This window comes from Haliotis cracherodii, unplaced genomic scaffold, assembly GCF_022045235.1.
Source record: "Haliotis cracherodii isolate W230 unplaced genomic scaffold, xgHalCrac1.p SCAF_22, whole genome shotgun sequence".
Taxonomy (NCBI): domain Eukaryota; kingdom Metazoa; phylum Mollusca; class Gastropoda; order Lepetellida; family Haliotidae; genus Haliotis; species Haliotis cracherodii.
In genome coordinates this window covers 4,552,643-4,579,105 of record NW_027266278.1, presented here as the reverse complement: position 1 = coordinate 4,579,105, position 26,463 = coordinate 4,552,643, and the positions used below count along the sequence as shown (strand labels likewise).

Genomic DNA, 26,463 nt, shown 5'->3' with positions numbered 1-26,463 from the left:
TGCTAAGTGCATCAAATCACGTGAGCACCTTGATTTAAAACATGACAGGATTGGAAAATATCTGTTGACGCTGGGCAATCAACTGAAATCTGCATGGCAGCTGACAAACCGGGTGATGATTTCGATACAGGATTTTTATTGGACTATGCATAGACTTGTTAGTCCAGCCAAAATATAAGTCAATAAGTCAAGCTTACTTCGGCAAGGGTGGAAACTGAACTTTTATAGTCAGTTATCTCCCTTGCCTCGGGAAGATTACATCAAGCTGACATGCCATGATATAGTTGGTATATCTGAGTTGGTTCGTGGGATAAAATATTCAGGGATGTCTGCCTGTGTGGAGGTTGTGGACATCTTTGGACACAATGTATGGATAACAACTTCTTTCATACTGTTAAGGTGACGTTTCGGTATAGATTTCTTATACCGTTGTCGAGCAAGACTGAATGAGGATGTTGTTGTTGCTGCATTAAGTGTTTAAGAGGTCGCCTTCTGCCTAGGGGCTGACCTGTCCCTCTTTGGGACTCCTGTGTGTGAGAAGGGTACACATATCTATTGTGAGTTTGGTGTTCACATAATTTCTGTTTTTGTATTGATATGATTTCTATTTTCTTATATTGATATGATTTCATTTTTATCCTTGACTGCTCTGTTTATAATGAATGAGGAACATGGTACATAATATATATAGTAGGTGGAGGATTAACAGTAGATGATAAACAGTAACAACAATTGCATACATGAGTGGGATAACATAAGTAAGTGTTGACAACAGAAGTATAATACTGTCACAACATGATGGACAGAGAACACAAAGGTGGAAGCCAGTTGGACATGAAGCCAATTAAACAGGATAAGTTTATTTAGGTGTAGTGATTATTGCTTAAAGAGTTTATAGTAGGCGGATAGGATGAAATAGGCATGATCTCTGTTGATTGATGGCTTGTGGCGGCGAATGTGGACTGCTTCTGTTAGTTTTCTTTTAGTGAAATCATGGAGGTTGTTGGAGATAAACTAAGTAATGCCTATCAAACAAGACATCTTTAGGGTTCAAAATTCTTTGTATTAGCGTTACAAAGGCATGGTTGAATTGATATCAACACTCATTATTTTATCAACTCGTGATGATATATTTGATATCAAAAGGAACTCCATGACATTCTCTATGTATTTCAACCTCCCCAAGCTACTTGTGGAGGTTGAAATACATAGAGTGAGTGAGTGTGTATGGTTTTACACTGCGTTTACCAAAATTCCAGCAATATCACATCGGGGGACGCCAACAAAAGGCTGAAATGTTTCGAGGATCTCACCAAGTGTTGATATATTTGATATCAAAAGACATGAGGGAAAGATTCTATTTATCATTCTTTGAAAACTGTAATAGTCAGTGTCTTGAGTATAAAAAGTACAGTTAACATCTTCAGTGACATTAGTGATGTCATGTTAGTGTGACATCATGGTAACCAATGATGTCATTTTGGTCTTCAAAGCATTTTGATGCCATTTAATTCATGATGTAGCATTTCTCAGGATAGTTCCCGAGAAAGTCAGTTTCAGGTGGTAACCATGGTAACAGCTGTTACCTATTTGGTTAAAGACGGATTAGGTGTTCCCTGATCTGAGGAAATATTGGCTAGAAGGAAATTAAATCAATGCTCGGTTGACAGGACAATACTTCAGGGACAAGTGCAAACTTTTCCTCAGTCACCATGGTGAGAAAACTGTCGACCTTGACGACTGAAAACAGTGGATTCTTGTAGGAAGTGACCTTTATATGATGTTTACAGGACATTCTGGTTTGATCGAGTATATTGCAAGAGTTGGAGATACTTTGTTTGTGTCTCTACAGGAGTGTTTTCATCGTGTTGGGGGAGTTAGATTCTTGTGCAGAAACTATCAAGACTTTGTATTTTTCATGTTTTCTGACCAAAATTGAAAACAGTTTATAAATAATGTCTCTGCCTGTTGAAACAAGGACTGTTTCGTACTAAGTCTATTTTTTTGTATTTAGCGATACTGTAAACAATGGTTTACAACCTGCCACTTCACATGGTAACATTTAAACCTGTTATGATGTTATTGTATAGATGTGTGGTACACCTACATAATGCCCCTCCCAACGTCTTTTCCCTCACCCTCCACACATCTTCCTCAACCCACACCCAACCCACCATCTTCCTCCACCCACACCCCACCCACCATCTTCCCCCACCCACCACCTTCCCCCACCCTGACCTTACCCACATCCCACCCACCATCTTCCTCCATCCACCATCTTCCTCCACCCACACCCCACCCACCATCTTCCTCCACCCACCATCTTCCTCCACCCACCATCTTCCTCCACCCACCATCTACCTCCACCCACCATCTACCTCCACCCACCATCTTCCTCCATCCACATCCCACCCACCATCTTCCTCCACCCACCATCTTCCTCCATCCACCATCTTCCTCCACCCACCATCTTCCTCCACCCACCATCTTCCTCCACCCACCATCTACCTCCATCCACCATCTTCCTCCATCCACCATCTTCCTCCACCCACCATCTTCCTCCACCCACCATCTACCTCCACCCACCATCTTCCTCCATCCACCATCTTCCTCCACCCACCATCTTCCTCCACCCACCATCTTCCTCCATCCACCATCTTCCTCCACCCACCATCTTCCTCCACCCACACCCAACCCACCATCTTCCTCCACCCACATCCCACCCACCATCTTCCTCCACCCACATCCCACCCACCATCTTCCTCCACCCACCATCTTCCTCTACCCACCATCTTCCTCCACCCACCATCTTCCTCCATCCACCATCTTCCTCCACCCACACCTAACCCACCATCTTCCTCCACCCACACCCAACCCACCATCTTCCTCCACCCACATCCCACCCGCCATCTTCCTCCACCCACATCCCACCCACCATCTTCCTCCACCCACCATCTTCCTCCACCCACCATCTTCCTCCATCCACCATCTTCCTCCACCCACATCCCACCCACCATCTTCCTCCATCCACCATCTTCCTCCACCCACATCCCACCCACCATATTCCTCCACCCACATCCCACCCACCATCTTCCTCCATCCACCATCTTCCTCCACCCACCATCTTCCTCCACCCACCATCTACCTCCACCCACCATCTTCCTCCATCCACCATCTTCCTCCACCCACATCCCACCCACCATCTTCCTCCACCCACATCCCACCCACCATCTTCCTCCACCCACACCCCACCCACAATCTTCCTCCACCCACCATCTTCCTCCATCCACCATCTACCTCCACCCACCATCTTCCTCCACCCACCATCTTCCTCCACCCACATCCCACCCACCATCTTCCTCCACCCACCATCTTCCCCCACCCACATCCCACCCGCCATCTTCCTCCATCCACCATCTACCTCCACCCACCATCTTCCTCCATCCACCATCTTCCTCCACCCACATCCCACCCACCATCTTCCTCCACCCACCATCTTCCCCCACCCACATCCCACCCGCCATCTTCCTCCACCCACATCCCACCCACCATCTTCCTCCATCCACCATCTACCTCCACCCACCATCTTCCTCCATCCACCATCTTCCTCCACCCACCATCTTCCTCCACCCACATCCCACCCACCATTTTCCTCCACCCACCATCTTCCTCCACCCACACCCAACCCACCATCTTCCTCCACCCACATCCCACCCGCCATCTTCCTCCACCCACATCCCAACCACCATCTTCCTCCACCCACACCCCACCCACCATCTTCCTCCATCCACCATCGTCCTCCAGCCACATCCCACCCACCATCTTCCTCCACCCACATCCCACCCACCATCTTCCTCCACCCACATCCCACCCACCATCTTCCTCCATCCACCATCTTCCTACACCCACATCCCACCCACAATCTTCCTCCACCCACCATCTTCCCCCACCCACACCCAACCCACCATCTTCCTCCACCCTTATCCCACCCACCATCTTCCTCCATCGACCATCTTCCTCCACCCACATCCCACCCGCCATCTTCCTCCACCCACCATCTTCCTCCCCCCTCATCTTCCTCCACCCACATCCCACCCACAATCTTCCTCCACCCACCATCTTCCCCCACCCACACCCAACCCACCATCCTCCACCCACATCCAACCCACCATCTTCCTCCATCCACCATCTTCCTCCACCCACCATCTTCCTCCACCCACATCCCACCCACCATCTTCCTCCACCCACCATCTTCCTCCACCCACACCCAACCCACCATCTTCCTCCATCCACCATCTTCCTCCATCCACCATCTTCCTCCACCCACATCCCACCCACCATCTTCCTCCACCCACATCCCACCCACCATCTTCCTCCACCCACCATCTTCCCCCACCCACACCCAACCCACCATCTTCCTCCACCCACATCCCACCCACCATCTTCCTCCACCCACACCCAACCCACCATCTTCCTCCATCCACCATCTTCCTCCATCCACCATCTTCCTCCACCCACATCCCACCCACCATCTTCCTCCACCCACATCCCACCCACCATCTTCCTCCACCCACCATCTTCCCCCACCCACACCCAACCCACCATCTTCCCCCACCCACACCCAACCCACCATCTTCCTCCACCCACACCCAACCCACCATCTTCCTCCACCCACCATCTTCCTCCACCCACCATCTTCCCCCACCCACACCCAACCCACCATCTTCATCCACCCACATCCCACCCGCCATCTTCCCCCACCCACCATCTTCCCCCACCCACACCCAACCCACCATCTTCTTCCACCCACATCCCACCCACCATCTTCCTCCACCCACACCCCACCCACCATCTTCCTCCACCCACCATCTTCCTCCACCCACCATCTTCCTCCACCCACATCCCACCCACCATCTTCCTCCACCCACATCCCACCCACCATCTTCCTCCACCCACATCCCACCCACCATCTTCTTCCACCCACACCCCACCCACCATCTTCCTCCACTCACATCCCACCCACCATCTTCCTCCACCAACACCCCACCCACCATCTTCCTCCACCCACATCCCACCCACCATCTTCCTCCACCCACCATCTTCCTCCACCCACACCCCACCCACCATCTTCCCCCACCCACATCCCACCCACACCCCACCCACCATCTTCCCCCACCCACCACCTTCCCCCACCCCAACCCCACCCATATCTCATCCACCATCTTCCCCCACCCACCACCTTCCTCCACCCGACCTGACCCCACCCACCATCTTCCTCCACCCACATGCCACCCACCATCTTCCCCCACCCACACCCCACCCACCATCTTCCTCCACCCACCACCTTCCCCCACCCTGACCCTACCTTGACCCCACCCACCATCTTCCCCCACCCACATCCCACCCACCATTCCCCCCACCCACCACCTTCCCCCACCCCCACCCCACCCCAACCCCACCCACATCCCACCTACCATCTTCCTCCACCCACCATCTTCCCCCACCCACATCCCACCCACCATCTTCCCCCACCCACATCCCACCCACCATCTTCCCCCACCCACATACCACCCACCATCTTCCCCCACCCACCACCTTCACCCACCACCTTCCCCCACCCCGACCCCACTAACATCCCATCCACCATCTTCCTTCACCTACATCCCACCCACATTACACCAAACAACAAACAAAACAGCACAAAACATTTCCCCCACCTGTAATGAATAGGAAATATGCACTTGATAACGAGGGATGTTACAATGGTGTCTTTACTTGCAGGGCATCTTTGGAGGAGGCTGAGTCGGACATCGAGGCCCTGGAAGCTCGACTAGAGCGGGTAAATATCAATTACATTTCACATTCTTCACTACTATATACAGGGACGCAGGTGGCCAAGTAGTCTAAAGCATCACAATTCGCTGTGCAGAGTTGTGTCCCTTTGGCACACCAGAAACCTATGATTGTAGGTTCGAATCCCGGTTTGCCCCAGTTATGTTTCTAGGTTTGTCAGCACCATACCCGTGCTCGTCGGTTTCACCGAAGTGGTAAACATCTGAGACCTGCATCACTTTGGGCTTTCCTCACACATTAAGCTGACATGCCGATATAACTGAAATAATGTCTAAAGTGACATTAAACCCAACTCACTCAGTCACCCAGTACTATATACAGCTGGAAGTAAATCAGACAAAGTTTCCTTATAAACGGTACATCCTTCTTGACATGGTGCAGTAGCCATGCATGTCAATACTGAACTGTACTATTTGGGGTAAGAAAGCAGCTCAGTGAAAATACAATTTGATTGTTCTGTGGCCCATAAAATGATTCAGTGTAAACGAAGGTTACAAACAAAGATCTAAGACAATAAATATTTTGATTCCGATTACGCTTTATTTCAGTATAGGGTAGGTAGGTATGGTATATTAAAACAGATAATACTATGGTGGGGCCTTGTGCTTGTTGCCCCCAAATTTGAAAAATGACCCACATTTTCAAATACAATGGGGCATTTTAACATTGTGTTGTATTGGCAAGTAAGTGTACCTCTGGATAATTGAAATTTTCACACAAAGAGCCCATGTCAGAAAATTCCTCGAGTGAACCCTGAAATAATTATGTTAAAAATTGTAAAAGGGTTTGGGAGAGCGCCTTTGTTTTTGATGTCAGTGATCAAGCAGGAGAGAATGAACATAGTTCTTGTTGATGAAAATCAGGCTGTAGTGATTACGTTTCGCTATATTTGATGTCTAGCTGTTCTTGTTGCATTTCAAACACAGAAATACATCAGTGCAGTGTTTAGTATGTGATAGGGTATTTTATTTTATGTATGGAACAGTTTCAAGAGTCATCATGTGATATCGACCAATGAGTGATCTCGAAAATGGAAACACCGTTCTATATATCGTGTTTGCTTTGGGAAAAACCTAAGAGTTTGTGTGAATACATGCACATCTTTTTCTTCACATCTGTATTTTTTAAGACACAAAAATATTGGGTTTGTATGGCCCTAAACATGATAAACTGATAATGTTCCACCAGCCGTGACATGGCGACAGTACTCCGTCAGTATGTCTGACTACGGCACAAAACAACAAACAACTAACAAAACAATAGAAGTCACATTACTCATGTTTCTAGTAATTAGGTGTAGACCAGTAAATGTATGTATATAAGGCGACATTTTCATACCAAATTTAGGGGGCTTTCAAGGAGGTCGTCTTATACACAGGGTTGAAGAGTTTTGATGCTTTTTCCCCCACACAGAGACACCGTGAACACATAACACTGGAAATACCATGTGAACAAATCCATCCTGACGTACGGAAACTAAACTGTCTGGTTATAAAAAGTGTTCATTGTATATCTGGACTGATGTTTGTAATCTATTTTTAATTTTATTCAAAATTTCATTCAATATTGTTTACATTCATTTCAGCGAAATTGCATGTGAAGTGATCGGAAGGTCGCACAACTGACCTTTATTTACAGCAACCATGGTCAGATTACTGCTATTGATGCCTTGAAACAAACTTTAGTGGATAGAGAATGGAAATATATATCATAAATGTCATACATTGACTCGCTGAAAGTCATATTTGTTGTCGTTTGACTATTATATGTCCACATAAAGTTTTCACTATCGCGAGCAGGGATCATCAACGGTGATTGGGTGCCGATATACGGTACCTGTCTGGAACTATTTATGCAAACCGAGCCTTCCTGGCATATGAAACTTTCATGTTAATTCCTAATACTGAGTGATGTACAAGTATCGACAAAGTGTTACATCCAGCTTCCTGGATGCCACGATGTGTGAAATCTTTAAGATCTTTGCTTCGTCAAATGGCTGCAGTCATGCTTGGAACTTCAATTATCACTGAGTTGAGTGGGGTTGGATAGATCATACAGCACAGTTTGGCAGGGATACCTAATTTGAGGACTTATATAAGCGTTAGGCGCTTAGAGGATCCTGGTCGGCACATGAGGGTCTAGTTATTCTTCATCTCTCTCCAAGCAGAAGGTTGTGTGATACGACCAGGAGCTTCTTATGTGAAACCTTTCGCTGATTGAGAGCCAGTCTGCCATGAAGATTTTCCCTGATTGGAATTCCAATGTGTGTTTTTTTGGCCTTTCTTGTTGATGCTATATGTTATATAAAGGAGTTTAGTGAAAAGGGAAATAATGCCAGAGTGTGTGTTTTTCAGCAATGTCCGCATGGTTTCTGATGATTTCATTTTCTGGAACATTGACGTATTGTCATCTAAAGTGTTCTGAAGATTTGTTTTCAATTTTGGTAAAAGAATGTCCTTTCAAGTGGTGATAAAAGTATGAAAGTGTCTCTGTAATATATTATGTTGGCTTTGGAATCTTTTTAATACAGTGTTATAATTAAGAGGTACTTTGGGGCTTGCTGAAATAGTATTTGTGGTATTTCACCCCAATGTCTATTGACCCCCTGTAATTAACTGTTAACAAGTACCTTGTGATGTGGTCATGAAATTAGATGACTTAGAGTGAGAAGAAATTGGTTTGTTTGTTTGTTTGTTTGTTGTTTACGCCACATACGTCACTGGATTATCTGGTCCAGACTTGATTATTTACGTGGTGTGGGTATGTGGCTGGAATATTGCTGAGTTTTGCGTTAGACAACATACAGGATACTCTGAAGGCTATGATGGAAGGAAGGTCCCGGCACCGTTGAATGCTATGTAAATTGAAAAACCGTATTTGCCATATCAAGCATCTTCCCATAAGTGACCAACTTCTGGATAAACATCTGCGTACGACTATTACCAACATTTCACCCAGAAGAGTCTTCATTTTCTAGTGGATATTACATTTTGTTTGACAGAAAACAGCAAAGAAAGGGCATATAACTACCTACCTCATAACTATTATCAACTTTGTTCACTGTAACTCAATCCCAGAAAACAAGTTAACAAGCACCTATCCATATCAACTTTCTAATTTTACCACAGGGCTTATTATGGCGAATATGGAAATACAGTATAGTGGAACAGGTTGCTAAACTCCTGACCCGTGATATTATCAGTACAATTAGGCCAGACGAGCAAGGCCATTGCTCTCTAATGAAAGTGAAAGTATGTCTTTAACTGTAAATTAGCCGAGAAAAAATGTTAATGTAGCAATTTGCCCGATGAGATTAAAACGGAAACAGGAGGTTGTCTACAGCCCTCTGTTACAAGGTCTGTTACAAGGTCTGTTACAGGTATTTTAAGACTGATGGGTGTTTTATTGTGTGCAGCAAGCTCCAGATTACATGGTGAGTTAAGTGAGGAGAGGATGTGAAGGTCTGAGGCCAGATGCAGTGGCTGGGCTAGGGGAATGCACAAACACCACTCTAGGTTAGACAATAGCCTTGCTCCAAGGCTGTAGTGAAAGATAAGTTTGGGATGTGTAGTAATTCTATCTCCCTTTTAGGCAAGTCTAGCTATGTGGACATTAAAGACTCCAGTCTCTTATTGGGACAACTTGTTTTTATTATTTACATGATCTAGAAATTATGATTTAAGATAATAATTATTGCCATGGAGACTTGTGCAAGTCTAGTTTGACAACTTGGCCAGCAGCAGCTGATGAGGAGATGGATCATTACCCCGTGTTAAGGAGGTTTGGGGGGGTTCACTAATTTCATAAGTAGCGTTGTATGATGTATGACAGGTGTAACTGGGTGGTCTCTTTCTGGTCTAGACCCGTGAAGATTCCGGGGTAGAATAGGTCTTCAGCAACCCATGCTTGCCGTAAAAGGTGACTATGCTTGTCGTGAAAGGCGACCAACGGGATCAGGTGGTCAGGCTCGCTGACTTGGTTGATGCATGTTATCGATCCAAATTGCGTGGATCGATGCTCATGATATCAATCACTGGATTGTCTGGCCCAGACTCGATTATTTACAGACCAGCGTCATATAGCTGGAATACTGCTGAGTGCGGCGTGTAACAACAAGCCAACCAACCAACCTTTCTTGTCTAAGGCGCCCAGTTTACTGTATAGTTATGGCCATTAGGCTGCTAGAAACCCTACATCATGGGTTCAAATCCCAGATTCGCCCTGCGTATGTTTCTAGGTTTGTCAGCACTGTGCCTGTATTGGTGGGTTTCACCAACGTGGTAAATGTCTGAGACCTGCATCACTTCCGGCTTTCCTCCCACATCAAACTGACAAGGATGTCATATCAGTGAAATGTTCTAAGCAGCGTTTAAACCCAACTCACTCACTTACTGTTTCTTTGGTGTGTGTTTCAGTCTCTCCGCCCAAGATGACATGGCTTTTCAGTATTTATGAACTGATGATGGAGATTTTGTTCTGTTTTTCATTAGGTTTGTTTCACTATAAATATGTTTTCATGCAACAATACGACATTATTTTTTTTAAATTTCTGTATTGATACAAGACAAGATGATACACTTGCTAAAATAAATTACTTACTACTTGTTTAATGACCAAATACTCTGATTTGTCAGTCAAATATTGCAAAATGTGTTAGCGTTTCAAGTTCACTACTAAAAATAGCTGCTACGAACATGTGTCTACAGCTAGCTTTCCTTTTGTACCTACTCTGAAATATTTATAGTAAGAAGTTTTCACGCGATTTAACGTAAATATGCGTATTGTGATACGTATCGTATTGTGACCTATGTATCATGGTACATATTGTATCGTGACTTTGCTGTATCGTTTACACTCCTAACTACAAACATGATAAGAAATGAGGTTGAATTGTCCCTTTTGACCAACATGAAACTGACACATTACAGAGAAAGGTTCAGTAATCCTGCTGTAGACAATTAGCATTACAACATTTTCATGATTTTATCTACTTTGAAATGACATTCTTTAATATGATTACAAAGTATGAAATAAATCTTAGGACATTTACGATGACAAGCAATCTGGAAAAGGAAAGGGATCTCAATCCCAGGAACATGGCATTACTTGAAACTATTTCTTTTTTAAATTTATTGTCAACTGATGACTAATTATTTTGTGTGTGTGTCACACCCTGAGAGTGTTATACCTGATGGAGGCCTGTAATTGTCTGGAACGACTGGATTATCACAGTTTAGGCAATATCAGCTGAAGTTCATACATTTCTGTACATATTTGACTTCAGCAAGCAATGTTTGTTTGTTTGTTTGTTTCTTGGTTATGTGTTGTTTAACACCGCACTCAGCAATATTCCAGCTTTATGACAGCGGTCTGAAAATAATCGAGTCTGGACTGACAGCATGAGCATCGATCCACATAATTGGGATCGATGACATGAATCAACCAAGACAGCGAGCCTGAACACACGATCCCGTTAGTCGCCTCTTACGACAAGCATAGTCGCCTTTTACGGCAAGCATGGGTTGTTGAAGACCTATTCTACCCCAGATCTTCATGGGTCAAAGCAAGCAATGACTGTCAAGAACATCAAATTCTATTGTATGTCAATTTATTAGTGTAGCTTATACAACACCGTTGTTGAAATATTAAGCGCTTGGTCTGTAACTACCGCTTGGCCTCCTTTGCCGCCCATTTTGGAAGGTTGTTCCAAGAATAAATGTGAGGACGCTTATCAGAGACAATACCGTATTTGGTCCATAATACTTCAAGTGCCTGAACTTCCGCTGAGTGAGAATCTTGTGGCGGTATTTTTAGATGTAGATGATATTATCACAGTTATTGTACACATCTATATTAAATAACGAGAAAGATTATCAAAAGTTAGCAACAGCTGTTTCCAAGCTATTTGTGGTGATCCTGAATGTACCTGTCTTTGTCTTTGCTGAATTTACTGGGAAGTTAATTCATTATCGTATATTTACATGTCACGACATGAGCGAGGTCGGTGGGCAACACCGGGAAGGATATTGATGAGGGAGAGACATTTCTATAGCAACTTGAACATGGATTGTATGGTCTCTGAAAGCCGTAACATAGACTAGTCTGAATGTTTATCTTTCAGTGCTGCTGTTTAGGTTGTGTTGAGATAATATTTACATTTGATAAACAGAAATGTCAAAGTGGTTTAGAATCAGCTTGCTCTCTTATAATGATCCTCATTTTCTGGTGCTTCATTTCTGGCACAGACATGGTAATGCTTTTTTGTTGTTACTTCTCCAAGAACTTTAAAGTATCTTTTAGAATTTAATTCAATGGTTTTAGATTCCTGTTTACTGTTTTATAAGCTCACCTATTTTTTCAGTTTATCAGCTGATTGCTTGACCCTTTGTCTATTTGTCTGTCCTTTTACATTTTTGAAAAAATGCTGAACTAACAAGGCCAAGAATCTGAAATTTTGAAAAGCCGATTGAAGCTGTTTGTCTCTAGAATGTGTTCACAGAACAGCAGAATTCATGCTGATTTTAAACATGGCTGTCATGGCAGCCATATTGAAAATACAAGTTTTTCTTGGTATTATACAGCAGTTTCCTTTTAAAATTTGATATGCAGCAAGTTTTGGTCTGGACGCTATGAGACCGGATACAACTTTCGTGATGATTGTGTAGGTGGTTATTGCTATAATCAATAACAGGGGCTGCTGCTTTTTCCATGCTGTATTGAGGCCTAAAACAAGTACATGTATGAGGGGCGTTCAATTAGTTTTGCAACTTCAATATAAGACCAAGTCACAGAATATCTTTTGCACTTTTATTTTTCAAAATAATGTTCTTTCACCACAATACACTTATTTAATTTGTCCTTCAAGCTTTTATTACCACTTTTATAGAAACCCGCAGATTTGCCCTCTGACCACGCATCTGTGGCAGCCTTTATGTCCTCGTCATCCAGGAAGCATCTTCCACGTAGGGCAGATTTCATTTGCCGGAACAGGAAATAGTCACTCAGGACTAAGTCTCGGCAGTAGGGTGGGTGATTTAACTGTTCGAACCCAGAATGGAGGGTTTTTTTTAAAAATAAAAGTGTAAAACATATTATGCGACTTGGTCTCATATTGAAGTTGCAAAATTGAACGCCCCTCGTATGTGTCTGGTTCCAGCTCCTAACTGACCTTTTATGACCATGATATATGTCACTAGCATACTGTGTTTCACAAGAGATACACCAGTTTAGCGACACTTGCATACAGGGTTTTACTGACCTGCTGCAAGTTACCTGTTTTCAAAGAAAAAAGAAACAAACATTAAGCAACAAGAAAACAGCTACAGTTTGGGAGGTCGTGTGTTTGCCTCCATGATCTTGTTGCAGAGGTTGTCAGAAACACTAACTGTCTAGACGGGTTTAGAACTGACATATTAATCGAGCAAGTCACAGTGAATGTACCATGTTTAGGATGAGTCTGTGGCAAATGATTTATACTATTATGCTTGCCTCCTCTACTCTGTCTTTCTTCCCCCCGCCCCCCCCCAAAAATAAATTTTTTGAAAAAATAAAATATGGTCTATAGGTACCATATTCGACATAATAAACGCCCAGGGCACTCTCAAAATTAGAAATAGGGGGCTGTTATTAGAATATTACTTTGGTGGAAAAAACAGAGTTGAAAGATAAATTTCGTGGTTTATGCTGACAGTCTGAACTGTTTATATACTACATTTTTCCAGAATTTAATTGCCCATAATTAAGGGTGCATATAACACATTAGTGCGTATTATACACTAATAAATAGGTCCTGTGTACATTGATCAATCGGAAGGGGTGCTAATTGGGATTGTTCACTTGCCAATATATTAGCAAATATTGACGTGGGCGCTTATTAGAGCGGGGCGCTTATTACGTTGAATACGGTACTTCATATTACTTGTAGTGACTGATTTATGCAGACCTTACTATCCTCGTGAAGGTGCAGCTCAAGAAAAGTAGTTATTTTCCTCATGTCCCTAATTTGTTTATGTATCTTGATTCCACTATTTTTAGACGCGAGGGAAAACCCAGAATTCACACACATTTTTTGCTGTCTAGAGAAGTTGATTTGTGATTCTAACAGTAAGATGTTTGCAGTGATATATTTATTGCCTGACTTCTGATGTTGATCACTTCTATGACGAGAGTTGTGACTGGACTTAAGTAAGATGGTTTCCAGTACGTGGGTATCACTTCTCCTGCTGACTGGCTTGTTAGGCCACACTGAATGATGGGCATTCTTGCCGTGTCTCTGTGAAAACAAGATAGCCTTTGTCAAAACAAGATTCCACAGCATCAAGGGATTGATGGGTGGATAACAGCGTATTATTTTCAGGGGATGCCACTCAGCTGATGTGCTGACTTGTGAATTCTTGTTTGCAGGGCTCCAGATACGTTTTTGAGCCATTGAGTATTTCTCATTCACGTTGGGTGTTGATGTTTTTCTTTGGGTTGTTCAGTATATTTTTACTCCCTTGGGTCCAGTCTTTGTGTAAAAATATTGTGCCAGGTGACTTCTAATATGTATAATTTGTTTGTGTTCTGTCCCAAGTGTATAACATGTTGCATAAACTCACAACAGCGCTATGTACCTAGCTAATTACATCTTCCTGAGGCAAGGGAGTTAACTCACGATAAAAGTCCAGTTTCCACCCTTGCTGAACTAGGCTGGAATTCCAGAGTTACATTTTGGCTGGACTAACGAGTCTATGCATAGTCCAATCAAATTCGCGTAACAAACTTGATGTCTGGTTCGTAAACTTAGCATGCAGATTTTGGTTAACTGCAGGATTTGCAAAAAATGTGTACCAGCAACTGGGTGTCATCTTATTTTACAAATCTTTTCATGTTTTCATGTGTTTAATCAACTGCACTGGTGCTCAAGTGATTTGATGCACTTTGCGGGATAAGACCCCTTTTGTTACAATACAGATCTTGATTATTGATCAGATCATCCTGACAGGGCGCTGCCATTTTGTTTGAAGCAAATGCAAGAGGTATGAGAGGTGGAATCTCATTGGTCAATAGGAGGGACATAAATGGGAGTCACAACTCGTAATAGCCACTGGTGGCGCAATGATTGAGCCTGGAACTTCCATTGTAATTCCGCAAGGCTCGGAACTTAACTTTTACAGTCAGTCAAAGCCCTTAAGCTAATTAACAATAAGTGATATGTAGCCCCTGTTTTTGTGCAATATTCACAGCAGCAGAGTATACTTGATGCCGGCACTCGATCAGTAAATAAAGATCTGTTAAGACAATGTAGTACATGTACACAAGTTGTAATGACAAATTGGGTAGTTATGTCGAGTGTTGTCATGCTATTGAGTTTTTTAATTTTTCATGTGTATTTGTACGCAGGCATCTCGATATTAAGTAACTATCGGTAGTAGTGATATATTTTGCATATATCATGATATGCAGCTTATCTGGATCTCTGTGTAATCAGCAGTAATTAGTAATTGCCAGTAATTAGTGTCTGTACTTATTGCTAGTAGTAAAGGTTCAGCCTGTGTTTATTTGAGTGAGTGAGTGAGTACGGTTTTATGCCACTTTTAGCAGTATTCCAGCAATATCACGGCGGGAGACACCAGAAATGGGCTTCACACATTGTATCCCATGTCGGGAATCGAACCCGGGTCTTCGGTGTGACGAGTGAACGCTTTAACCACATTAGGCTACCCGACCGCCCCAAATTTGATAGAGCTTATCTGGATCTCTGTGTAATCAGCAGTAATTAGTAATTGCCAGTAATTAGTGTCTGTACTTATTGCTAGTAGTAAAGGTTCAGCCTGTGTTTATTTGAGTGAGTGAGTGAGTGAGTGAGTACGGTTTTATGCCACTTTTAGCAATATTCCAGCAATATCACGGCGGGGGACACCAGAAATGGGCTTCACACATTGTACCCATGTCGGGAATCGAACCCGGGTCTTCGGCGTGACGCTTTAACCACTGGGCTACCCGACCGGCCCGTGTTTATTAACAGTGTGGGAGGAGTTGATACCTCCCTATAATGCTGACAGGGAGAACGTGAGGCACTCACTGGGAGACCTGGGGCAGAGTAGATCCCAGGCCCCTTGCGACACCATCGTGGTGTAGAGAAACAGCAGTCTTCTCTCACTCACTGAGAGACCTGGGGCAGTGTAGATCCCAGGACCCTTGCGACACCATCGTGGTGTAGAGAAACAGCAGTCTTTCCCTCACTCACTCAAATGTTTCACTGGGTGGGTTTGCAATTTACTGAACATCAGTGACCTACAATAACTGAAATTCACTCACTAACTCACTCATGTTAACATTTAATGAGGATTCAGGGAACCCCGATCAAGGTACTGAAGCTCACTTACTCACCCATACACCCACCAACTCACTCACTCACTCACTCACTCACTGAATCGTCCACCCACTCATTCACTCACTCACTCATCAATCCACTCACATACCAATCAACTCACTCACTCTGTCACTCACTCACTTACTCACTCACTCACTCACTCATACACCCACCAACCCATTCAACCACCCATCAGTCCACTCACTCACTCTCTCACTCACTCACTCATACACCCACCAACCCACTCAACCACCCGTCAGTCCACTCACTCACTCACTCACTCACTCACTCAGTCATACACCCACCAACCCATTCAACCACCCATCGGTCCACTCACTCACTCTCTCACTCACTCACTCATACACCCACCAACCCACTCAACCACCCGTCAGTCCACTCACTCACTCACTCACTCACTCAGTCATACACCCACCAACCCATTCAACCACCCATCGGTCCACTCACTCACTCTCTCACTCACTAACTCATACACCCACCAACCCACTCAACCACCCGTCAGTCCACTCACTCACTCACTCACTCACTCAGTCATACACCCACCAACCCATTCAACCACCCATCGGTCCACTCACTCACTCACTCACTCACTCTCTCACTCACTCACTCACTCACTCACTCTCTCACTCACTCAAAGCTTTATGACTCTTGTTATCTATATTAGGCCACTAACATCCCCATTGTGTTACCGGGACAGGAAGACAGTCCACCAGATCGTGTGTTTCCCCAGATGATACCACATACGTCAAACAAAGCAGCTTGTTCTCTGGTATCCCTGGCAATTTATGACTGATAATGGCAGTGTTGGGATGAAGTTACTGTCTCAGAATATATGACTTTTGATTTTGGTGTAAAGTTAGTTTGTAACCAATATATTTGTCAGTATGATATATGCTACTGGTGTTATATGCCATACAATACAGAAGACACGGCATCAGAGGTTATACAGTGTCTGGGGCCTCTATCACAGCAGCTTGTAAATAATTGAGTCAGGTCAGGCAAATTAAATGGTTAATGGCATGATTATTTAAAGGTTGTTTTTAATGCTACAGTCAGCAATTTCTAGCTACTGCTTTTGACAACTTTAAGTTTTAACTCACTCACTCACTCACTCACTCACTCACTCACTCGTGTTAACATTTAATGAGGATTTAGGGGACCTGGATCAAGGTACTGAAGCTCGCTCACTCACTCACTCACCCACCCACCGATCCAAACTCACTCACTCACTCACTCACTCACTCACTCACTCACTCACTCACTCACTCACTCACTCAAACTCACTCACTCACTCACTCACTCACCCATGAAGATACAGGGTAGAATAGGTCTTCAGCAACCTATGCTTGTCGTGAAAGGTGACTATGCTTGTCGTAAGAGGCGACCAACGGGATTGGGTGATCAGGTTCGCTGACTTGGTGGATGTATGTCATCGTATCCCAGACAGAATATAGGTACTCAGCAACCACCTGTCCTTGTGAGAATTCACTATAATTGGATTGGGTGATCAGGCTCCGTTTATTTCATGTCATCACTGGGTGGATCCATGCTCATAGTGCTCATGGTGTCTTTACAGTCTGCCATTACTCACCTGGACTATTGCTGTGGGTTTCGTTAAAAACAACAAACAAGCATAACAAAATAAAAGAAAGTCTGCCCTTACTGTGTTAAGTACAGTATCATTAGGAATCTATGGTCTGTCTGGCTGTCTGTATTTAGAAAGAGTTGATGAACTTACTTGTTGTGAGGTTGTGAATTATAGATTTGTATGTCAGTGATTGGTTCTCTTAGCACCGTGTGGCATGGGCTTTGCTGAGAAAAGAATGTTAGGGTTTTACCTGACACTTCAGCAACCCGTGATTGCCGTAAAAGGCGACTATGCTTGTTGTAAGAGGCGACTAACAGGATCGGGTGGTCATAGTCACTGACTTGGTTGATGCATGTTATTGTATCCCAATTGTGTGGATCATGCTCATGATATTAATCACTGGATTGTCTTGTCCAGATTTGATTATTTACAGACCGCCGTCATAAAGCTGGAATATTGCTGAGTGTTGCTTTAAACAACAATTAACCTAACCTAACCACCGGGACCTCAAGCCTTGGTCCCCCCAAATTTATTACAGACTTGAAAACTCCCAGACTATACCATGTAAGAAAATGGGTGTGTCAGCAGATGAAGACAGTACATTATTATGTGGCAAGAGTTAATGGTGCAACTATCTCATAACCTGACAACAGCTGCAATAGAAACTGGCACTAGTCCTATTGTCTTTGCAAACAACCCATTAGTTAAGGTGTCATGAGAAATTTGCTTTTTTTAGGGTATTGCTGTGTGTTTGTATGTATTATAAGGACAAGTGGACTGACAGTGTTAAGTTTCTATCGCTGCTGTAGTGGTGGACGGTGGCTCGGTGGAGAGTGTTTGACCTTTAGAGAAAAAACGGATGCCCTAAGTGCCCAGTGTTAATGTAGCATTTTATCTGTTAATGTTGTTTCTGGACATGATTGTAGCTGAGTTAGAAATTAATGCTAGCCTACTAGCTGATATCCCTGTAGGTCCTGGGTTAGAAGACAAACGCTATTCCAAGAAATACAGTTCTGAAATACATATATCTATGAAATAAAAAATTAAATCCAAATGGAGCCATGAACTATGTTTAATTTCATTCTAAGCTACTCAAATCATTCTAGACTTAAGTTGGATTTTTTTATTTATTTTCCAGGTAGATAAATTTAGGTCGCCAATCATAGATTTAAGTCACTTTTAGCCATCAAAGTGGTCACTTCTCAGAGGGCTGCTATCTAGTCTATTAGATTTGTCAGTGGTGCAGTCTGTGGTTAAAGCTTTGGCTTGCCACAATGGGCACAATGTTGAAGGTGGAGATATTGTGCCTCTCTATCCCCATCCAGTGATAGGGCAGGAATATTGATACAATCAACAGGGGACCTCCTCACTCACTGACTGGCTGTGATCTGGTCGCCCAGTCATAAAGATGGGATCTAGGGCTTCATGTGCAGACTAGGTCCCACTCAGAAGCACTGGACAAGCTTCCTCTTTGAATATTTGCTACTACCACCACGATCTGCACCTGAGGCGGCTCCACTCCGGCTCGCGCCCCGAGCTTTGACGCCGCTTAGGGCTCCACCCTTCATAGCCCTGCAGGTTACAAGACAGCTCCACAGTGCATGGACTTCACTGATTGATTTTCTGTCACTGATGTTGCAGGCCGACCCATTGTGCCGCTGTAGGTAGTACACAGCACTCACTGCCCCTGAACTGTTGATACACAGGCTCCTGCACACTCCAGCTCCCAGCCTGCTCTGTTATGGACTTATCCTGACTCTCCTCCGTGAGAGCTCTGCACTGTATGGGCAGTGGGGGAGTCTTGTGGTTAAAGTGCAGCTTGTCATGATCAAGGCCTGGGTTCGAGTCTCATGGGTGCAGTGGATGCACTCTCCTTGCTGCCTCCTCACAGTTGAACACACGCGCAGGGTTAATTCTTGGGTGGGGCCTTGTGCTTTTAGCCCCTAAATTTGAAACAAGGCCCTCATTTCTAAATACAATGGGGCATTTTAACATTGTGATGTATGGGCATACCTCTGGAATATTTGATATAAAGGGTTCATGCCAGAAAAAATCCTAGAGTGAATCCTGCACACATATGCATGCACACGCTCATGCAAGCACATAAACACTCACACACATGTATATGTATATGCACACACACACACACGCACGCACACACAGACACAGAGAGAGTGCTATGCTAAGTAGCGTAATGCTCCCAGCGCTTAATAGAAGACCACCTGTCAGAATAGAAAGTGGCACTAGTCCTGTTATAAGTCCTTGCCAAACTGCCCAATAGTTAAGGTATCATAAGGACCATTAGAAATTTGCCATTTTTAGGGTTTTGCTATATGTTATCAATATAAGGACCAGTGGACTAGAAATGTTAGTTTCTACAGCTGCCTGTGTGTCCAAGTGGTTCATGCGTCAGCTCATCTTGCCACGACACCAGTTTAATTCCCCCCATGGGTACAATCTGTGATGCCCATCCCTGGTGATGCCAAAGTTATGTGGTTGTTGTAATGCTAAAAGAGGCATTAACACTACACACACAACACTTTACAGTTGGTTTTCAGGATTCTACGCTACAGGGTTCCAAATTAACTCAAGTACACTTTATAAGTCTGAGACAAGTTCATATCAGGACAGAACCTCTCTCATATTAGGAGTAGCGTTATCAGTGCAATAAACATGATAAACCAGTCCGAAAAACTTGGGATCCTAATCTGATAAACATGCAGATGAGGTCACGGATCAGGAACCACTTCTAAGCCCTATACATCGATACAATGTCTGCATAATCAATAAATTTGTTTTTCTATTCACAACCATGGCTGCAAATAATTTGACACTATCTGATATATGGGACAGTTCAGTTTGGGTGAATAGGTTGTGAAATGACTGAAATATTTACTGAAGCAATTTACAAAACACCTAAATATTACGATAATTGTTATTATACTTGTTATCTGAAAATCTTTCCATCTATTTTATTATGATAACAAATTCCAAACGCTTTTATGTTGATTTTCATCACCCAGTGACTGAAAATGATAGGATTAAAGAAACAGAAACTCACTGTATATTTTTTAAAATCCTTAACATGCTTAACTGAGTGAGTTGGGTTTAACGTCGCTTTTAACAGTATTACAGTTATATCATGGCGTGTCAGCTTAATGTTGGAGGAAAGCCCAAAGTGATGCAGGTCTCAGACGTTTACCACTTCGGTGAAACCCACGAGCACGGGTATGGTGCTGACAAACCTAGAAACATAATCGGGACGAACCGGGATTCGAACCCACAATCATAGATTTCTGGCATGCATAAGGGACGCAACTCTGCACAGCGAATCGCGGTGCCTTAGACGACTGGGCCACCCGTGCCCACAAACTGATGCTTAAGGATAAGCATGATAAGTAGTCTATTGTGATGTTTTTGAACCCTTTTGAACTTGTAAATAATTTTTCGTCAGTCAGTTAAATGAATGGACAGTGTTTCAGGCAATTTTAAAATGACTGAACTATTTTGGCATTTTGTAAATTGCCGAGTGGAATTACATATTACACATTGACTGCAACAAACATATGTCTGAAACATCGATGTTCTTTCTTAGAAGGACTTATTTAAGTTTAATAAAGACATTATTGCCATCATATGTTTCTGTTTCATTAACATCGTATGTTAAAAATAAAAAATATGTATTATGCCAATTGGTTGAATATTAGAGTTTGTATTCCTAATATGTATGCAATTTACGATACATACACTCTCGGCCAGTAGTCTGTATGCATCATTTCCTTGTGGTATTGGGATATCACCACTAGGGCTGTGATGATAATTTGAATTATTAGTCTATTGTGATGATCTAATAGGAGTGTCCTAGTGTGAAGTTTAATGAAATCATGAGAGATTATGAGAAGATCCATATTTTAAAAATCTGCCACAAAACTTAGCAAAACTTAGTAATGCCTATCAAACAAATCTTATGGTGTACGAAATATTTATCATTTAATGGGTGGTTTTATCGATGCGACAAACCAATATGATAAACTTGATATCGCAATCCAATAAGTATGCAAATGAGGTCATCTTATAGGAACTACTTTTAGTAAACTTGATACACAGATACGATGCCACCTTGCTCAACCTTTATGCCAAAATTAATCTAGGTTTCCCTGATGAGTATGTTGTCATGTCAACAGACGGGTATGCCAGGGGTTTGGCGCTATGTCAGAAATGGGGCAGTTCACTCAGGCATTGCTACGCTATTTCTAAAGTTTCTATAGTGAATGAAAATATGTCATACACTTCGACAATGTTTAGAATGACATAATATGATAAAGAGAATGTTACCCTTGTGTGTTTTATTCAATATAAAATTTAATAAAAAATTAAGGAATTTAAAGTAGGCTTGAATGATACAATTTTCATTCTTAATGTTAGATAGTAGGGCTGGGACGGGTAACTCGGGTTTCCGGGTTTCCGGGTTTCCGGAACGGATGGGCACTGAGTAGGACTCGGGTACCCACAGGACTACCCGGACCCGTGGTTAGTCACGTGATGACAAAAATTATCTAGAACTCTACACTACAAATGTGTGTGCATTCATTCTGATTTTTCATATGGTTGAATAAGGATATAACTTGTATATATCAGTGTATGAATGACCAAATTGTTAAATACATGTATCTAAATACGTTCTGCCAGGGCTATGCTAAAAATGTTCCTAATCGGACATTTTGAGACATCTCCTGAGACCTACAATGGGTACCCGGGTAGGGTCGGGTAATAGGGGGGTGGGTACCCGGGTAGTAAATTTGGACTCGTCCCAGCCCTATTAGATAGCTATGATACAGGCGAGCATAATATAAATTTTATTGATGTAATATTTTTAAATATTTACAATGTGCAAGAGAAAATGGCCAATATGTGACAGATGCTATGTGTAACATATTAACAGTTGTAAGAGGCGTCTAACGGGATCGGGTGGTGAGGCTCGCTGACTTGGTTGATGCATGTCATCGTATCCCAACTGCGTTGATCGATGCTCATGATATAAATCACTGGATTGTCTTGTCCAGACTTGATTATTTACAGACCGCCGTCATAAAGCTGGAATATTGCTGATTGCGGTGTCAAACAACAAACAAAGAAAACAAACAAACATATTAACCACCTCATACCACAACATTCTAAACAACATGTTTTGGAAATTGAATTACATTGTATATCATTGATGTATATACTGTTTGCACTAAACTGAGATGAATGAGGAAATGCCCCACAAAAAGAAGAACATATTTTCTGTGCAAAACACACCCAGCTGACAATTTCTAAATATGTGTATCATTTCCTTATGCGTCAAATCTAATGCTGAATGCTGAATTAACTTTTAAGGTGTGTCGCTGAAGGAGATTAAACCTTGACCTGGCTGTTAGTTACCGTATATGACCGCGTATAAGCCGAATTTTGAGGACCAGAAAAAAGATTCTGTAGAAAGGGGTCGGCTTTGCCACGGGATACACTTTCATGATAGTATTTTTCAGATCGTGATCTGTCAGAAACATCGCCTGAATGACGGTCCGATAGATTATAACTTCCCGAAAGTTTTGAAGTTGCCAAGACTAGAGCCATTATTGTTATAAATTATCAATAAAGTTATTATTATACACCAATGTTGTCATTATTAAAAAAATGTTATGCATGTTACTACTTCCGATAATAAGTTTTTAATTGAATGTTCAAAGTTTATCGTTCTTCATGAACTCCACAATCTTTACATGTAACAATATATGTAATTCACAGCTATAATATATAATCTACAGATGAAATCGCCAATAGCTATTACGTACATTTTGCAAAGTTCATAAATTGATAGTGAACAAATGTCTACCTTTATTGAAAGAGGCAAATAAACAACTGTATCGGTATAGATTATTAGTTGGATGAATAGTTTTGTGTTCTCCTGTTCCCTGTTCATGCTGATGTAAACTCAAGTTTTCCTTCTCTTTCAGCTGGTGAAACTATGCACAACTATGATAGAGACGGGCAAGAACTTCAACAATGCAACCGGGTAAACTACAGTCACGGGCAGATCGATAAACACACATTTATTTTGTTTGTTTGTTCCATGTTTGACATGTTCGATACAGCAGGATTTTCCTGCAACTGCTACTGATCCAGCTCACTCAAGCTGTGCCCAAACCTTTAAGTCTTCTTGTCCAAAGTAGTATCTTGGAATTATTTAAGATGAACATTCAATGCCATTTTAGAAAGTGGTCAATTGTAACAGATTCTCGTACTTTTTTGGCACCCCGCTCTTATAAGCGCCCACTACGATATTTGCTTATATATTGGCCAGTGAACAATCCAAATTGGCACCCCATTCGATTGATCAATGTACACAAGACCTATTTTTTCGCGTATAATACGCACTCGTGTGTTATATGCACCCTTAATCATGGGCAATTAAATTCTGGAAAAATATATCTGTCGTATATAAACATTTCAGCCTGTCAGCATAAACCACAAAATTTATCTTTCAACTTTGTTTTTTTTCACCAAAATAATATTCTAATAAGAGCCCCTATTTCTATTTTTAAGAGCGCCCTGGGCGCTTTTTACGTCGAATACGGTAATCGGCCGACGATTGTGTGCTGGCGATTAGGTGCCTCACTCTGGCAGTGTGGGTTCGAATCCCTGACGGGACTCAACCCTAAAAAGTACAAGAATCTGTACTTTACTAAGAGAGTGTTATCCCAAATATAACATTTGTTACTATTTTAGATGTTATATGTGAGATGAAGTGAAATGGGACAAGCAAGATTATTGCACTTATATAGCGCCCTACATGTATATTTGTGTGTGTATCTGTGTGTGTATCTGTGTGTGAATCTGTGTGTGTGTCTGTATCTTTGTGGGGGGCATGGGTGGCCCAGTCGTCTAAGGCGCCGCGATTCGCTGTGCAGAGTTGCGTCCCTTGGGCATGCCAGAAACCTATGATTGTGGGTTCGAATCCCGGTTCGCCCCAATTATGTTCCTAGGTTTGTCAGCACCATACCCATGCTCTTGGGTTTCACCGAAGTGGTAAACGTCTGAGACCTGCATCGCTTCGGGCTTTCCTCACACATTAAGCTGACACGCCGCAATATAACTGGAATACTGTTAAAAGCGGCGTTAAACCAAACTCACTCACTCACTCACTGTATCTTTGTGTATGTGTGTCTCTGTGTGAAAGCTTTTACTAGTCCAGACTAATGCTGGTTTTATACCAACTCCGAACTTGTCACTCGTCCTTGTTTTGTCCCCTCGCTGCCATGTGCCCTGCAGGGAAAGAATCAAACCACCGGCCGGTCGCTTTCCAGGCTGACGCTTTATCCACTAGACCATGGAGACAGTCGCTAGTTTTTAGTCTCACTTATGGTGGAGTATCTGCTGATATTACTAGACTCTGTGGGGCAGTCTGGTAGCCGAGTGTTTCAAGTGTTCGCTTGTCATGCCAAAGACCTGGGTTCGATTCCCGACATAGGTACAATGTGTGAAGCCCATTTTTGGTGTCCACCGCCGTGATATTGCTGGAATATTGCAAAAAGCGGTGTAGAACCATACTCACTCACTCACTCACTGCTAGACTCTGGCCTCAGACTCATGGCTAATGTTGTTGACTGCTCCCTGATTAGACATATCACTTGAAGATGGGCAGGACACTGAGGGTCATGCAGTAATGGACACTGTCAGAAATGAGTGTGCATGTGCATGTGCATGTACAAAGATTAAATTATACAAAGTTAAAAAATAATTACCATTGTCAGTTTCTCACACCTTGACCCGTGAAGATCCGGGGTAGAATAGGTCTTCAGCAACCCATGCTTGCTGTAAAAGGAGACTGCTTGTCTTCAAAGATGACTAACGGGATCTGGTGGTCAGGCTCACTGACTTGGTTGATGAATGTCATCAATCCCAATTGCGTAGATCGATGCTCATGATGTCGATCACTGGATTGTCTGGTCCAGACTCGATTATTTACAGACCGCCGTCATATAGCTGGAATATTGCTGAGTGCGCTGTTAAACATCAAACAAACAAAACAAACAAAAACACCTTCATTTTACTTACCAAAGTAAACTGTAAACATCACCTACACTGGACCAAGTTAAATGAAAGTGGCCTAGTTGTTAAAGTGTTGGCTGGTCACTCGAAGGATGGAGTTCAGTTCTCATTATAGGGACTTGTCCATCCGGTTCTTGGTGACCCTCTATGTTGTGTCTGCCCATTTCTGGTGTCCCCCTCCGTGATATTGCTGGAATATTGCTAAAAGCGACGTAAAACCATACTCACTCACTCACTCACTAAATTGTGTCTGGAAGATGGCTAAAAGCATAAATCCCTCACCAGCGTTAGAAATTGGCACCAGTCCTGTAGTCCTTGCCAAACTGCCCAGTAGTTAAGGTATCATAAGGACTAGTAGAAATTTTCCATTTTTAAGTGTTTTGCTATATGTTATGATTATAAGGACTAGTAGATCAAACCTGTTAGTTTCTACCGCTGCTCACGCACAGCGCGAGAATTATTTTGAATGGTCTGTTCCAGGGGATTCATCACAGGTGTCCGAGATCTGGCATCATATTTCCACGATGACAATTTGGTGTCGGTAAGTCATTTTGCCTCT

The 26,463-nt window shown here is 42.9% G+C and overlaps 1 protein-coding gene across 5 annotated transcripts in view; it reads left to right on the top strand.

Annotated features, from left to right (window-relative positions):
* LOC139471160 (arf-GAP with coiled-coil, ANK repeat and PH domain-containing protein 2-like) overlaps positions 1-26,463 on the top strand; it is a 141,131-nt gene that overhangs the window by 12,034 nt on the left and 102,634 nt on the right. For all 5 annotated transcript variants that reach the window (XM_071253431.1, XM_071253432.1, XM_071253430.1 and 2 more), the window contains exons 2-4: positions 5,782-5,839; positions 23,810-23,868; positions 26,385-26,445. In XM_071253431.1, coding sequence (XP_071109532.1) covers positions 5,782-5,839; positions 23,810-23,868; positions 26,385-26,445 — 178 coding nt within the window. The remainder of the gene's footprint in view (positions 1-5,781; positions 5,840-23,809; positions 23,869-26,384; positions 26,446-26,463) is intronic.